The sequence below is a fragment of the Myzus persicae genome, unplaced genomic scaffold (genome assembly GCF_001856785.1).
Source record: "Myzus persicae strain clone G006 unplaced genomic scaffold, MPER_G0061.0, whole genome shotgun sequence".
Lineage (NCBI taxonomy): Eukaryota > Metazoa > Arthropoda > Insecta > Hemiptera > Aphididae > Myzus > Myzus persicae.
The window spans coordinates 241,420-259,755 of NW_019103124.1; the positions used below are offsets into that span (position 1 = coordinate 241,420).

The window sequence follows — 18,336 nt, forward strand, 5'->3', positions numbered from 1 at the left end:
TTTTTGAAAAACGAGTAGTTCACCTACTTGTGTAATAATTTAATTTTCAATGTGTGGAGAACTGATTACTGAAATAAAACAAACGATGGATGGTTTTGGGCAGACTTTTATTTAAAAACAGATTATCAGGGAAATCGGCATAGTCTACTAACACCTGTAATGCACGCGTAATGTGTCTAATGTATATGTATATTATTACAAACGAAAAACCCGGAATGACAGTAAATGATTTCGTGTGCGATTCGTCGTCGGTGCATTATCGTATATTTGGTCACAACAATATGTACGATCAACAGGTAACAATATTATTGAACATTTTTTTAATATTAGGGTCTACGGGTATTTGCAAAAATGTATCTTTCGACGGACGTGTACGTGGATCTCTCGGGTGAACGGACGCGGACGAGGATTGTATGTTTAAACAGGTATAATAATATAGGTTACAATAGATGCTGTGGTCGTCTCGTCTACTGTATGGTTTTTCCAGTGTCGGTGGCCGGCAAACGAGCTAGTCTGTCGTCGAAAAACCGCACGGTGCCCATTTTTCGCTGCCTCCTCTTCACCCACCTATTGCCGCCGCCGATGCCGGTACCAGACGGAAGTGGCGAATCATCGTTATCCATGAGCACCACGAACGCGTCCGTCCGATCGACCTTCTTTGCGCCACCACTAGCTGTGCAGTTCACTACTTCCAGACGGAACGCCGGTTTTTTTACAAAGCGCCTGGAACGTCTGAAAACAAAATATTCTCAGACGACGACAATGATAATATCATTATTATTCTATGATATATTTCATTCGATTTATTTACGCTATAGCCTGTTGTTGTTTTTTTTAGTAATTTCAATCATATTATTATGTTCAAACGAAACGGTATACCGTCGAATTTATAGAAGTGCCCGAGCGTATAAAACGAACACGTAAATGATAAATTATGATATTATTATAAAAGAGAATTTAATATAATTTTTTTTTTGTCAAGCAAATCGAATTACTGATGAAATAATCTACTAAACGAAGTTTGAATTCGAAATAAGCACATTTGCCGTAGGTTACGAGCACATGTTCAAACAGCATCTCTCTGCGGTTGTAAAATCATGCAGTCTGAGCTTATCGTCAAAGGCCTCGTGTGCTGTGCTATTTATGTACACAGTATCATAAGATATGTGTACAAATATTTATATTACCATCTGTTCACTATATATTATAATTATAGTAGTTAGGTGTATTGATTCCGTAACGAGAATATTGCACGATTTTTTGGTACAAAAAATGAGAATTTCGGTCGACAATCGTTAATCATTAATGTGTGTACCTAGCTATATATTCTCGAACCGTTTTCGAACGTTGTACATTGAGTTGCAAATGTCGGGTGACCGACATTAGTCAGCAGCAGGTGGTAATATGCAAATGATATTTATGTCATAGTGAATAAAGCACATATTTTACCGGTGTATGACGTGTCAAACACTAAAACTCGTGGTGGACGTTGTCAAAGTTATTTTCGTCATACGTATATTGTGTTCTGCAAGAGGGGGGGGGGGTACTTGTCACACTTAATCAATTTCAACCTAACGCTTAACGCGAATACTTCGAGTTCAGAAAACGGGATGGAGTTTATCACCGATAAAGTAATTACAAAGCTGCCATCGTGTTTGATGTGAGATGGCATGGGACAAAGAACGTATCGGCTCCTTCTCTTCGCCGTAAACAAATTGAAACAAAGGGACAGCTTGAACAAATAATCAAGCTTAAAAGTAAACGGTACATGAATAATAATAAAATTAATAGGAAGGTATAAATAATCTTGTACCACGGCGCTTTGTATATGCAATTATGATACACAAAACGCAACGTAGCTCGTGGGTAATGATATTATTATTAATATGTTTAAACTTTAAAATCGGAAATATTCAGCGCAATATCGCCATTCAAATGTTCATGAATACTGGCAGTATTTATTAAATAAAATATAGTAAACGAAAAACTTTTTGGTATTGTGCAGTTTTTGTTCAGACATGATATCTATTTATTAATTTATATTTTTTAGATCAAACAACTTATTTTAATTTAATAATGTAAATCCAGTTTTATAGTAAATATTAGTATTATTTTTTTGTTTTGTTTATTATATACATTTTTTCAATACTCAAAATGAATGTTAAAAGCTAAATACATACTTTTTGGTATGCAATAAAATAGATGTACACTTCTTTATTCTGTCATAAATGCACAAATATAAAAAAATGAACTTATATAATAATTCAGGTGGTTCAAAATATTTGGCATGATTGATAACCTTGTTTTTGAGTTTTCCTTTGAGGTTTGTGTAACTTAATACCATGGATTTGTGGTAATTTTAATAATATGTAATAATTATAGGTAGGTAACATGACCCGTGCCCGTGCTTACAGACATCAGCCAGTGTATGATGAGGCGTTTCTTTGAAAGTTTATATTTTTCAGCGTACACACATCCAAACACAACAAACAACTAATATACTTATGTACATCTATATTGTGAGTGGATATATCTACTTTGTGCATGCATAACACAATATTATAATACTATACCATATGTTCGTCATTTTTTTGACATTACTTAAACACTGCCTTTTCATTGTTATAATTATTATTATTCTCCGTTGTTTCGTCCGCATAATTTCAATTCTACGAACTCATTTGATTTTAAAATTTAAAAATTCACATTCCCATAAACTGTTCTTTAGATTCCGGTTTTTTTTTCTAAGTATTTTTATTTTCATTTTAAATTGTACACAAATGAGATACAATAATAAAAATTCAAATTCCATGAAGTGTTACATGAATTTATTTTATTAACTTAGCATTATTATACTGTTTTCCTTTTAATTTTTAGAACTATTTTCAATACTACTCCATTTACCTTAACAAACAATTATAAAAAAATATTCATTTTAATTATATTTTCTTACATGTTGTTGTCACTTGCTGCATTTCATCATGGTGATATTTCTAACAGAGCACGGTTGTTCGGATTTGTTCTACGATTTAATAAACTCAAAACAATTACAGTTTATATACTCATCGAGAAAACATAATTTAAAAGAAATATTTAGTTATATTTCTCTTTCGATATCTTAAACATATACTATTCGGTATGTTTCAATGTAAATGTCATCTTATCAAAAACAGTTTCAATACAAATATGTAATGTTATTTAATATTTATACATTTTTACTATTATTGTTTTGTTATTAAAATCAGCTACTATAATCTACCCCATTACTGTTACAATAAACTACAATAAACTCTTGGTGTATTGAATGCAATAATATTCTTTTTCTTTTGTAGATTATTATTATGAACAAAATAACGTCAAACTTTTAAAAGTTATAAAATGATAAAATATTAATATTTTGATATCTGAGTTGGCGTATATTGTATGTTATGGTTGAAAGAAAATTATTACTGGACGAACAAATCCATTTCGTTTAATTTAATTTAGTATTAAGCTATTTTTAAAACTATTTGAAAAATAATATTAAATAGTATTTACTTGTAGAAATTGTTTAAAGAATTGTTCGTATACATCTGAATCACAATCCATGTATTATTTAATTATGAACTTAAAACAATCTTTAAGTTTTAATTGTATTAAAGCAGGGCTTGAATTTGAAAAATAAATTTTGTTTTACGTTATTTACAATCAAAACGTTATACAAATTTTGAGTTTATCGTTATTCAAAATTTAAACGTTATTCAACTTTTGTGTTTATCGTTTTTCAGAATTAAAACGTTATACAATTTTTGCGTTTATCGTTATTCATAATTAAAACGTTTTACAATTTTTGCGTTTATCGTTATTTAAAATTTAAAAGTATTGAGATACCTGTTCTAAAAGTACACAGGCCGCAATTTAAAAGTATACGACTATGACTTTTTTTGGGGGACATAATTTCCCTATTCTGAGTTTTAAGTAGGTATTGTTTAATTTTATTTATTTAATTAAATGGGTTAAACTAATATAAAGAAAACGTATGCACGTTAAAACTATACGTATATTAGTATAAAATATAAATATTAAACATTTGACAACAATTAGACAAACACTGACGAGTGAATAAATCTGAGCAAACTGAACACCGAACACAATAGTTGAATAACTTGAGTGGTATAAATTTCGACCGTAGTACAGATAGTACAGTACAATATTATCAGAGCATCACTATTATTAGCTATTGATAATTAAATTAATCTATTAATAACTTCTTATTAAGTTTTAAAATAATATCTAATACGGGATCTCCCGGATAGGCCGGATACGGAATAAAATTAATTCTTGGATTGAATAAATAATTGAATACTACTAAGTATTATTAAATAATTGGGAATTAATTATTTCGTTTAATGGAATACAATATATACCGTTTTGCGTTATGTTTTGTTTAATGATACATCATATATTTTGTTAAACGTTACGTTTTGTTTTGTGTTATTTATTTATTTACGTTTATCGTTTTCCGTTATAATTACGTTTACAAATTTCAATCGTTTTTTATCAAATATAACGTTATAATCATAACGTTATTATAACGTTTGCAAGCCCTGTATTAAAGCCATTAAATATAAATAATAACTAAACCTTATGAAATTCATTTTTCCCACACATTTTATAATATTGATTATTTTTATTATGATATTCACAAGATAATTCAAAGTGAATCTTATTAATTATTATGAGTGAAATGTTTCGCATATTAAAATCATTGACGCTACAACAATTCCGTACAAATTATATTTACTTATCAGCTGTACTTTGCCACGAAGATATTATATAGTTAGAAATACAATTACAAATAAAACCAAACAATTAAATTATTGTTTGAAAAAGAGTTTATTTCCAATAAATTAATATTTGTATAGTTTAACATCATGATCGACTTTTTTTACTATAATTGTAAAAATGGAAATACAAAAATCATTTTAACTGCCAAAGTGAACAGTGTTAAAAAAAATAAAAGTATTATGTTAGAGAATACTTGCAGAATGTGTTGCACTAATTTTCATTCCTTTCAAACCCTCACCGTCCTACAATCGAATAAAACATTATTTCATCTATGGTTAAAAAGATCTCTTTCGATTGTCAATGAAAAATACAAATGAATTTTTGTATTATTTTTTTTCTCTCGTCACCTAGTAATCTAAAACACATGATATGCTATATTACTTCTGTCAGAATAAAACTCTTCCAAATCCAATAATATTTTTAAAAAAATAAATTATAAGCTAAAAAAAAGGTAGGTTAAATTTATAAATTTTAACATCATTTTTTGTTTCTAAAATACTTTCATTGTTTTGGATTATTCTGCATTTATAACTCCGTCTATCTAAGTCCATACAACACTTGATATCAACAAATTTAGTTGTATTAATATGATAATTTCTCATATTTTATTGGATGTATCATTTAAATGTCTACGTTTAATATGCTATAAATGTAATTTGAATTTAAAATGTGTTTGTCTTGCTTCATGATGAAACAACATTTTAATTGCATTAATAACGTGCTGCAGCCAAAGCTGTGTATCCGAACTAGTGACACGATATCTCCTTTCCCAGCACATCACACACGCATCGATGCTTAGTACTTGAGTACTTCCAACATGAAATGTTCCATCAGTTCAATAGGATTGTCGAATGCTATTATGTCTATTATGATTTATAAATTATTTAGCATTTTTAGTAATTTACTGTATATTTTAAATGCTCCTTCCAACCCATTCTACTAATATTTGTATTATTATATACATTAATTGATCACGGTTCTCTTATTAAACACCGGTAAGCTAAATAAAAGACACGGACAAACAATTCACTAAAAAACAATAATGTCAAACGGTCCATATTATTCAAAACTGTATAATTGTAGGTATAACTGTATATTTTATGCATATACAATACATACTCGTATATACAATATAAGTTTAAGTACCTACACACTAATAATTTTGGATATGGAAAAATTAGTGGCAAAATATCGTCGTACGTCTTAAAACGTATATACAATGTGATTCAAAAAACATGCAAACATCCTTTTTTCATTTTGACGGTATTTATTCAAATTATGATTTTTGGAATTTTTAAGTATACTCAAGTAGTCTTGGGTTTAAAATGCTTTAATTATATATAATATTTAAAAAATATCCTGTACCGAGTTCTTTTTTTTTTAAATGATTATTACAATTTTTCCTGTACATTTTATGGTAGCTGCCTAGATAATTTTTATTGAAAATGTTGGTGTATCCAAGCTTAAATATTCAATAGTAGTTTTTGTGTTATTTAACATTGTGTTCTAAAGATAATGGGTCCATGATAATTATATGCAGTTCATGCAGACATGAAGGCTTTGATGATTTGAAATGTATAGTGATAAATATTAATCTATTAACATTTTATATTTTGTATACAAATTACATAGTGTCTGAGCATAATAATTACTAGGTATATTAAATATTACTTATGTTTCATATAGTTTTGTAAATTTGTAAGACATTTATTGTCCTTAGTATGTATACAGAAACAAGTTCGATTTTTGATTTAGATATACATTACAAATTTTTAAAACGGATCTGCTTTATAATTCACAGTATTATGCAGTAATTATTGGTGTACAGTTCTAAGTATTTGATAATTATTGAGTTCTCGATTTTTAAAAATTCCAAGAGTTAACATTTGAATGTCTACATTTATTATTCAAGAAAATAGTGGGAACAAGCATGCTTGGTGAATCACCCTACACGTATTATTATGTAGTATAGACATAGGATCGATAATAATAATTATTGATAGTTGATATTTTTCCGTTTGATATTATTACAACTGGATTATCGTACACTTCTGCTATAGGAAACCACTGCAAGTCCCACCCGTATTTATAGCAAAGCGTTTTTGGTCTTTCGACGAATTAAAACTAAATATTTTATTTCATAAAGCGCAGCCGACAAGCTATTAACGTGTACAAACCGCGTCTAGATATAAAAAATAAAACCAAACGACTCGGGTCGTGTCAAGTGTGTGAGTTCACGGTATTCTGCACACACACACACACACACACACACACACACACACACACACACACACTTTTCGAGTATTTCGATCCCACGCGGCGTCAGAACCTCCCAGCGGCGCAAAGCTTAAGCGTTCAGCCATATTATTATTGTCAAGTCAAGCAATCACACAACATCACCCGCACACAACTATATATAAACAATAGCCATTAATGTACGTCGAATTTACTCGGTTCGAGGCGGTCCACCGGCGAAGAACCGCGCGGGCCGAAGCAACATGCCGCTGTCCCGCGTCAGGACCATTTCCTTCATACTCTCGTCGAACGGCTGCCGTCTTGCAGTGGTTGGACTACTCGATTCCTTCGGCGCGGTCCCTTCGTTCTGGTCTTTGCGGTCAAATATAGGAGATTTATTATCATATAACAACAACATACGCATCACGTAAACATAACAATTAAACCGTTTGGCCGGTCGGAGTGTGAAAGTCAATTCGGGAATTGGATAAGACGGGAGCAAAACGAGTATACCTGCAGTATAATAGCCGGCCCCAAAAGATTCCGGCTCTGGCCGAAAACAATAATAATAATCATAAAAAAAAAAATGTAATTTATACGTTAAATTCCGTCACGAACGGCTTTTGCTGTGCTCACACACCCTTTATTTTATCGTTTTCGTCGTAAACCCAATAACCCGAATCCATCGTGTCCCGTACCACGCGTGCCAACACATTATCGAAACTCGGTCGACAACACGCGTACGACAACATCGCATATTATACGATTATACCTACCTACGATGTTAGAAAGGTAATGGCCCTCGCCGGACTGGCAATCTTTGATAGAAACGCGAAACGAAAGAATCATCATCTTCGTAAACGATAAAATATCTGATATGTGGGTCGACACAAACTCGTTTTATTGCAATAATTATTTTAATAATATCGTCTGTGTACGTCTGTCATCATAATATTATGACGTGTACAGGCACGTGCTCGTCGTTACGCAGACTGCAAGTGCTGCGATGGACTCATGTGTGTGTGAAATGGTCCGGTTTTGTTGGGTTCGCTCGGGAAAAAGTTACGACCGTTGGATGCACAACACACAATATTATATTGGCACATAATAGGTATATATATATATATATGTATATAAATATACAGGTATATATTATTTGTGAACATATATTATGTATCGCCGTTGAATATATAATATTATTATTATTATCCGTCGGAAGATTTCCTCGACAGAGTGAACGCGCTTCATAATATGGAAACGAACTTATTATTATTGTAGTGTTGGGAATTTAGGGAAGATCGATATTTTTATACTTTCGCCACGCGCAAGACCATTAAAAAAAAAAAACAAGTGTCATTGCTACCGTGGCCGTCGGACGAACGGGTCGAGTGCCTATCTAAGCGTATGGATAAAATATGAATTCGCTTTTGAAATTTCCCGGAAGTAGGTTACACCTGCAGTCGTGATAAAACATATTTTTGTGCGCAACATGAGCGGCGTCCGTATAGCGGAGATACGACAGTTCCATATCGACATCGAAAGAGTGTTTGTTATATTTAAGCACTTTGAATGTGTGTGAGCAGAAGCTCTAACTTTTTATCAGAAACGATCGTCTTGAAAATCGGAAAGAAAAATAAAAAACGATTTTCGGTGAAACTCGATCCGTATTCGGGTATACGGATAAGTTTGGTGGCCGCTTGTAAATATTCTTCGATGCGTTTTTCGAGGACTTTTTCTCGGAAATTACTACGCGGAAATTCGAAAAACTACCTCTGGGTAGTCTGGTCTATATAAATTACAGGACAGCGAATGGGTTAGGTTTTTAACGCTTGGAAAGGTGCAAAAGCTTTTTACGGCTTGAAGGTTTTTGAAGGGAAAAAACATAAAAGCGCACTGTACCGTCGTAAACTAGCGACGTTCATAGCTTAATCTATGACTTACCCAACCTAATATGCGTTGGACACTCCACCTTTTATCACACTAGTCACTCTAGTCTCATTGACACACACAATCACAATCATCATTTATGAAGTATCAATATTAACAATTGAGATAGTCGAAATAGACAATTTTGTTTGACAGACATTACACCAACCAGTGACCAGAATTAACTATATTTTGACAGCCCTTAAATAATATAATATAATTACTATAAAGAGATAAGTGGAAATAGGCCAATATAAGGAGAGAAATCATATTGTTTGAAAAATATTTTGCTCGCCTTTATGAAATCACAACCATTAAAATCAAGTTGCAGTTGATCATAACAAGTTATTATTAGTTATTGATAATTATAGGATAAGATTGATTTTTAATATATTTTGCTACTAGTATTTTACAGTTCCAAACTATGTAAATCCACTAAAGTCGATGACCTACATAATGAGTGTTCTTTTCTTCCAAAAATGTCTCGTACATGATTTAAAATTTAAATGTAATTTCAATGCAAAATAACTGTCCGATCGTCGTAGTACACCCTATGTGCATATTTATAAATATGAATTATGATATATTTTGACATTTTGTTCGTAACGGCTGTACACGATGACAATAATATGACTTAACCTATATAATATTATTGGACGCATATACCTTGGTCGGTGACGTCCGGATGCGGCGTGACCGGATACTTGCGATAGTTGGCCATCTGCTCGGTCTCGCCGTCCATCAGCCCCTCGTCCATCCTCAACCCGGTGCCCGGTCTCAGGTTGTCCGCCCGCCGGCCTTCCGGATGTGGCACATACTGGTCGTGCTGTTCGGACCGGGCGCCGCCGCCGACGCCTTCCGGTGCCGGGTCGTCCGCGCACACAAATGGCCCAATGTGACTTCCCTGTCGGCAGGCCACGTTCCGTTCCCTGGGCCCGTCTTGGTACCGTTCGGCGTACTCGGCACTGAACTCGGCTTCACCTTCCACCTGCAGCTCATCTTTGGGCACTGCCGCGTGTCGTCTGTTGTTGCTCATTTCCTCAGCTGTCCGGTACGGTGGTTCGAAACGACACCTACGACGTCACACGAGATAAAAAAAAATCACATTTTTCACAATTTTTTTTATCGTTCCTATCCCTATTATTACTGTGGCGATCAAAAGCATAAAAGAATTTTTCGAATTTGAAATTATGTGAGCAATAAATATACTATATCGAACAAAATAGTTATTTTCTAATACGTTTTAGAAGTTTGGTCAAGTCTATATTATTATATAATGATTATTATCAAGTGATACTCTGCAGAATTTAAGATGCACTATTGCATACTTCTTAATCGAAAAAAAATCGTATTGAGATCAAAATAATATTTTGCTTTTAACTAAAATAATATAGCAAGCTGTCACAATAAACATTTGAAAGCTGATACACTATAAAAAATATACATTACTGGTGTACATCACTTCATATTATTATGCGTATAAAAACTATCTATACATATTTACTTTACTATAATATTATCAATGCACTCAAACCGTGTGACATTTATATAATATGTACATTACACTAAAAGTGTGTACTTTTTGTCAATAATATATACAGATCGACCGAGCAACTCTGAAGTAAATCTGAGAACCTTCTTAATTTGTTGCCTCTCACTAATTTACTTTTTTTTTATTAGAAAAGTCATCTTCGAGTATGATGATATACGTTATGTAATATTAATTACGAGTTCAAATTACGGTTTTCTGAAGCTGTTTTATCAGTAATCCTTCATTTACTCATAACTCGTAAGACGTATACTATAGATAGGTCATAGGTAGGTATTCAAGAATGGACAGACCACTGCTATATTAACAAAATAGAGGCAAGCAGGTCCGGTTGAGAAAGATATAAATACTGTTTGTATCAGTAATTATTCCTCTGAGGGCCTAACATAAGTTTGTTCTCGTATAATAATAAGCTCAGATAGCCTATAAATTCGTTGATATCTTTGGTGAGTATACAAACGAGTAATCCGGCGACAACCTAACCCTTTGGACCATAGTGTAGAATGCGATTATTATTAAGTACGTTAAGACACTGCTGCAGGGCGTAGGTTAGTATAGGTACCTGTATTCGGTGTCAAACGACGGGCTGGCCGACAAGCTGATCGGAGGCTGAGGTGGCGGTGCTGCGACCCCGTCAGGTCCGGTACCGAACTCCTTCCGCCGGTACTTGTGCAACTGATCGACAGTGACCACCGGCTTGTGGCTGTACCAGTGCTGTAGACGCCCCAAAGACTGTTGACGGTGCACGGACGCTGGTCGGTCTTGCTGCAGTTGTCTCTTGTTCTTCCGATACCTAAGTATTATTTTACTATGTATAATATGTGTGAGGGTTGGATGACATAAAAATATAGTAACGTTTATGGTTTGGACTTTTATTACGCCCTTAAAAATGTAAATACATAATATTATAATTTTATATTATGAAAAATCGTAAAATGTTCGTTTATACGACACGTAGGTACCTAATATTAAAATCACTAAAAAAAAAAATCCCGTAAATATAATACATAATCTCAGTAATATTACACAAATTCCGTGACGAAATGACCGATCCTACGAAATGATTTAAAAATAAACTTCAAATAATTTCAATAGTTGGTACATACCATAAACTTACGTGGTGTCATTGTTTAATCGTCTAAGGTTAAGCTTATACATTATAATTTTACTGAAAATATGAAATATAAATATTTTCAAATAAAATAATGAAGATAATATTATGCGTGTATAATGTAAAAATAAGGTTTTGTTATATCTCCGAAACGTTTAGCATATTTTTTCACTGTTTGGCTGTATTTCTCATCCCAAAAAGATTTTACAAAACACAACACCCTAACAGTGACATTGTATTGCACATATTTGTGTACGTTAACTTAAAAGTTTTTCACATTAGTCAAAAGTAAACTGTAGTTAATATTTTGATTACATTTTATACATAGTTTTTCCCCATTTCATTAATACTCTGGTTTTTTTTTATAATTATACCTCACAATATGCTCATGTTATAGGTATTTAATTTGATGATATTGTAATGCAGTCGTTGTTTAATGAATCTGGCTGTTAAAAAGTGCTCTCATTGATTTTAGAAGAACGCAGAACTCAATAACTGATCAGTCGTGTTTTGACTAGTCGTATTTTAATACTTCAAAAGTCAATTTCGATTGCCGACGTGATGGGTTCACGACGACACATTTACTTTGTGTTTGGTGCTCTCGACAAGAACTAGTATCGTAGTAATAATTTCGTGATTTACAACAAATACCAAGTTTACTGCAAAGTAGCGGCAATATCAATATTGAAATCGCGACTCATTATAAAGTGTCCATGACGACGTCGTTCTGTTCAGAATATAAACGAACAATACAATTCTGAATATTTTGATTATCGTGAACATTATGATATTGTATAGTATAAATGTACTTTTGTATGATTTTTTTTTTTAAATCAACAAAACTTAGGTTTTCTATTTAAATTTCTTCGACGGTTGCTACATTCGACCCATCTAAGAAAAACGGTTTTTAACTTTCGTTATAAATTAATTTATCAAATAAAACACTTGAGAAAATTAAAAACAAAAAAAAAAGTTCTCCAACTAAGCCCACAGTCATTTATATACATATATAGAAGGAAAATTGTTTTAAACTATTGTCATTAACTAGTAACTATAGTTCTTATAGTCTATACCGGGGCCCATAGTGTGAGAATAATCCATTACTTATTAATCGAATTAGTCTTCTAAAGTATATTGAATAAAAAAGCAATAAAACAAAATGTTCTCGTTATGTAAGTTATTTATTGCGGTGTTTCGAGCCATGTTTAACTAGAAACGTATTACATAGGTACCTATACAAATATCTTAAGTATTAAATATTTACTTTAATTACATTTTCAATACTTTCGTTGGATAAATTTAATGGGAATTTTAAATAAGCATACATGTTTTCTTGTTGTTATTATTTTTATAATTAAAACGACAGTCGACAACAAATATAATAAAGAACAATTTCGGTGCGATAAGTACTCGTTTAAATTATTATTAAAATGTAAACTTTTCATAATAACTTAGTTATTGTTGTAAGCTTGAAAGAAAAACAGTTTAAGTTTAGTTAAATTTGGTACTTAAATACATAGTATATTGTATTGGTACATTTATTTTTGCACAAAACCCAAAATAAATTGCATAAAAATCGTTGTCTAATAAATAAACTGACCATAATAACAATTACCTATCCAATAACTTTAGTCTTTACACTATATATTATTATATAAATAATAAATATCTAATATCTAATAGCTTAAAATCTAGTACCTACTTACAACAATGCTAATAATATTATAATGTTTCCGAGTTGAAAATCGTAAAATGCTTCAATATAACGTGCGTATAATGATATGTACGTAGGTACAAATAAATCGTGCAAATGACACGCAATTATTATGAGAAATCGTGTCGGCCTTGAGTATTTTGGTTCATAAAATATCACATTTTAATAACTTGTGATCCCGAAAAATACTGATAAGTTTTCCTGAATACAGTATAAAATATGAAAGAAGTTTCACAAACTAATTTAATCAAAACTGGCGACAGCGCTAACGTGTGGCATATAGCTGTAGTGTATAAGTTGTAATAATATTTTATTAATTCTACTCATGCATGAAAAGTTTGTCGGTGGAAAATTATCAATTGTTATTTTAAAATATGTTCTAAATAAAAATTCATATAACAGCTATAGATACTCACTCTTTGCCACGGATGCTAAAAAGCAAATAAACGTCAGTGAAGAGGCATGTTAAGTATTTATGTACGAAAATGTTAGCAAAGAAAAATTACCGCCCAATCGTATCAAAGGACGATTTTACAATCACGAACAACTGTAAAAGAGTTATAAATTATTACTTTTGAGTTTTTTCCCCTTTACAATGGCGCTTTGACGACTACTGCACACTGTGCATACCTTGAACTCAAATGAAATATAATAATAAATCATAATAAAACGTTGATGTGTTTTACAAACAAAATACCTACACCTGTCTATTAAAAAAAAATTGAAAACCGAAATCATTATTTTGGAAATTTGAGGGATACAACAATGTATATAATATTAAATTAAATTATGACATTAACGTTAGACAGTTTTTATTTGTAAGAATATTTTACTCCCATTTTCCAAGTATTCAAATTTGTATGATAGCATCGATGAGGATTTAAATATAAAAGACCATTCTTAATTTAATGATATTTATTATTTTCTAATAGCTATATAATAATTATTATCGGAGTATGTATAAATTTAATATATAAATATATTTAACAATACAACATATAGCTATTTGAGCAGTTGCGAACTTCTCGATAATTTTAATCAGCTGATCAAATATGTCTGATTACAATAAACTGTATCTAATAAAAAAATGTTTAAGAATAAACCATATTTCCCATAATAATATAGATTTATTTTTATTTTATTGATGTGAAAGACCCAAAAGGTAAAAGTACAGATAATATTATTAATTACAACATTGCAAGAGATTATTGAGTTTACAAAATGAATTAAAAACATTAAAGATATTAATGTTTAGGTCAGAACATGTTTTATAAAAATAAATCATGATTATGTACCTACGTGGACATTTTCCTATTAACGTTAAATCAAAGATAAAGAAAACTTAAGTTGTTACACTAACTGTATGTGGTGTCCATTTGGATAACAAGAGGAAGGATACTGTTTCTACAAATGGGGGAGAAAGTACTATGTATAATTAACAAAAAGTTTAAAATATAATACGTGGTTGAAATATTTCAAAAGAAAAAAAATTAATATTTCTATAGTATAGTCAATACATAATATAACAAACAAATACAATAATACAATATACATACCTATATACGAGTTTCTACTATAAATATACGCGTATCAATGTCATCGGGTTGAGTGACTTTTACAATAAAAGATAAAAGCCCAGAAGGCACACTTTCCCATATTTCTAACACGTATAAATGATGTCACGTCTTTACTATATCATATTTTATTATCGCGTATACAATGCGAACGATATCAGATGACTGTTTCTGTAAAATTGTTTTCACTCTCTTATTCCTCTACCTACTCGCGTTAATACAATAAAGACGTATACGAATTCTGCTGCTCATATACAATAATAATAATAATAATAGTAATTTAAACGAATAGCGTAAGTAAGACATAATATTTTAGAAATCATCCCATGAATAATTACAATATATTAATAATAAAACACAATATTATATTTCAATATTTTCAACTGACAATCGCTTTTATCTTTAAACGCTTACAGGCTATTTTAAATTGTACATTGCAGCTGCGGTTCATATTTTGACCTTCTCCTGCTGAGTATGGGGAAATTTTATCCAGAATTGGCATTTAAAACACTCTTAATTTAACTCTTAATCTTATTTATAATCTTATAACTTATAACTTCATAATATTATAAATTAATAAATTAATAGAACATAACTCTTTATATCTTATAACTATCTTTATAACTTTGCCTGAATAATATATTATATTACTAGTTACTACATATCTGTAAACTGATAATACAACGCAGTTAATGGTGCATTCAATAAGGCGATTGTTTAGTAATTTTCAATTAATTCTATAAATGTATTGGAAAAATGTTAAGATTATATATAGTTTATGTTTTATGAGAGCAACCACATTTTTAGGTAAATCAAGCTTCGCTCAGAGTCATTTTTCTAATTCGACAACTTATTAATATTCAATGATCTTAAAATTTTAAAAAAAGTGGTAAATTAATAATTACTATCTGTCCCCTATTATATTATGACGTGTATAGGAAGAGAAACTATAGCTCACTGCACATTTCAGAATCGATGAAATTGTCAATGACCTATACATTCATATACCTGATATTTATTATTTATGAGTATTTTGTTGAGGTAAATTAAACTTCCTATATTGGTCGAATTTCAAGTAAGTATACGAACAAATAAATACACACTGTACTTTAGTGAAATCTCGAAATTTGACCATCGCTTTGTTTTATTCGAAGAATTTAAAAGTGTGTATCAACAGTGCTATTTAATTTAAACAATTAAAAAGCATTTTTACCAAACTAAAAAGGAAATGTCAATATTTCCCCATGGCTAAGTGTGTGGAGTGCATCAAAACAAAACTCGTGTATATAGCAAAATAGAAACAACAATAAAAATGCATGAAGAATAATATACGAGAATCGCAGAAAATCATAGGTAGGTACATCCAATCTATACATATAAGCAGTGAGCACGTCACGTTTACTTTGGGTTCTATCAATACAAAATAATATATGAGTTACAATGATATCATCCAACCCAGTGAATACGATGTCGTGTCTATATGATACGTTTTTTATATTATTATTATTATTATTATTACCTGCGGTATCGTTGGCCTTCGGGTAGGCCATAGGGTATATATAGTAAGTTATCAGTACTAAAATATGGTACGCCTACAAACAAGATCAATAAATAGTAACATATAGATATAGGTCTGAGTAAAAAACAGAAAAAAACAGCGATAACGGTTTTTTCAAATCGAGAAAAAATCCCAACATCGCGATCGACGTGATGATATAATATAATTCCCAAGACCGTCAAGACACGTGGTACCTTAAGAAATAATGCACATACGTACCTTCTATTTTCTATTTGATATAAAAAAAGTAGTAAAACTTAAACTAATCAAAAGTAGTAAAAATGTATGATGTTACATATTTTATCGTCTCACCTGGACATCGTGGAACCGACGGTTGTCTGACAGTGCTGACGTGCAAGTACTAAAACAGTTCTTTTCCCACGTAAATACTTATTGTGCGGTTATCGTTTTAGTTTGAAGGTCGTCCGTTGTTTCAAGACTGCACCCTAAAATAGGTTACGGGGTCGATTTGTATCTACTAGCTATGGAGTTTTGTAGACACGCATAATGTCTACGACAAAACGTGGAAATAGCAATGTAACGAGAGGCTCACTTGAGAATAATTAATTTTACGGAAACATTGTACAGACATTATAACAATTAAATATAATTTAAACATTTGAACTTTGAAGTGATCGATGAACGGTTACAATGTTTAAATACACTTTTGGACCCACATTGTAATTTTAAAGTACGCTTAGACATTGTTCTACAAACAATGTTGACAGCCTCATTATCACTTTTAAAACATAATCATCAACAGTTAGGTATATGGTATATTATATAATATAATCATCACAAGTAGGTATTAACAATAGTTGACGAGCTAAAATGCTCTCTTTTCCCTTTTATAATATTATTGTTATTACAACAGAAATACATTAATACCTAATGTAATTTTTGATTGTAATAGTATAAATTAAACTTTATGATAACTACAAATAATTAAATAAAAATGTGGGCATTTTTAATTTTCAAGTTCGTTTAGTTATAATAATTATGGTTTTAACAAGCTCATTTCTATTCCCCATTGTGGTAATATATCGTGTACCTATAAGTTAAAACAAAATATTAGTGATAAAATATTCAATAATTATTGATATAATGGTATAGATAGGTAATATTATAGTAACTACCTATTTTGTTTTAATTGTTCATACGTAAGCGTAATATAATATTAAGTTTAAAAGAAAAAACATTATTTTGGTTAATTGTATAAGTCTATGATTATTATTTTTGGATTATATAAAACATATAATATAAATATATATTTTCTTCATTTATATGTTACATATGATACCTACCTATTACATAAACTGCTTGAAATTTTCAACGAATGTTTATGTTTGCATTTGCTATTCCTTCAAGTGTAATTTTTAACTATTCGATTTATTTTAGTTTTTTTTTTCAAATAAATATCGATGCAAATTATTTCATTCGATCAATCAGCTTGAAAATTGAATACAAGGTTATTCATATTTGAAAATCTAAAAAATCGAATATAATCAATAATTATTTTTGGTAGACATATTAAGTACAAATTAAAATATATTGCAACAAAGAATAACAATTTTAGATAATTTGTTGTAATTCAAAAATACTTTTTGAGGGGATTTGAAACTTTTACATATTTTATTACATTGTACATTGTATTATATTTTGCGCAGCTCATTTTTTAAATATTTAGATTAATTTAATTTTAAATTTATTATAAAATATACTTGGCAGTAGGTATATGCTGACAGTCTCAGCTTAGAATCGTTTTTCGTATGCAATGATTTATCATTGAATTAAATTTTAACACATAATATACATTACAATATTTACAGCGACTTACTCAAC

At 30.7% G+C, this 18,336-nt stretch overlaps 1 protein-coding gene across 1 annotated transcript; it reads right to left on the bottom strand.

Annotated features, from left to right (window-relative positions):
* Positions 1-262: 262 nt before the first annotated feature.
* On the bottom strand, positions 263-16,978 carry LOC111033835. The gene is made up of 5 exons (XM_022314766.1): positions 16,807-16,978; positions 11,100-11,330; positions 9,655-10,061; positions 7,278-7,434; positions 263-732 (listed from the first exon to the last, which is right to left on the bottom strand). The coding sequence occupies exons 1-5, from the start codon at positions 16,812-16,814 to the stop codon at positions 468-470; spliced, it is 1,068 nt and encodes a 355-aa protein (XP_022170458.1). The 5' UTR covers positions 16,815-16,978; the 3' UTR covers positions 263-467.
* Positions 16,979-18,336: the final 1,358 nt, after the last annotated feature.

Bases quoted from the DNA above. Each gene is read 5' to 3' on its own strand.
- LOC111033835 (XM_022314766.1), bottom strand. The intron at 10,062-11,099 runs GTACCTATACTA...GTGACGTCGTAG, and splicing joins TCGTTTGACACCGAATACAG to GTGTCGTTTCGAACCACCGT. The intron at 733-7,277 runs GTAAATTCGACG...TTTTGTTTTCAG, and splicing joins GGTGGACCGCCTCGAACCGA to ACGTTCCAGGCGCTTTGTAA.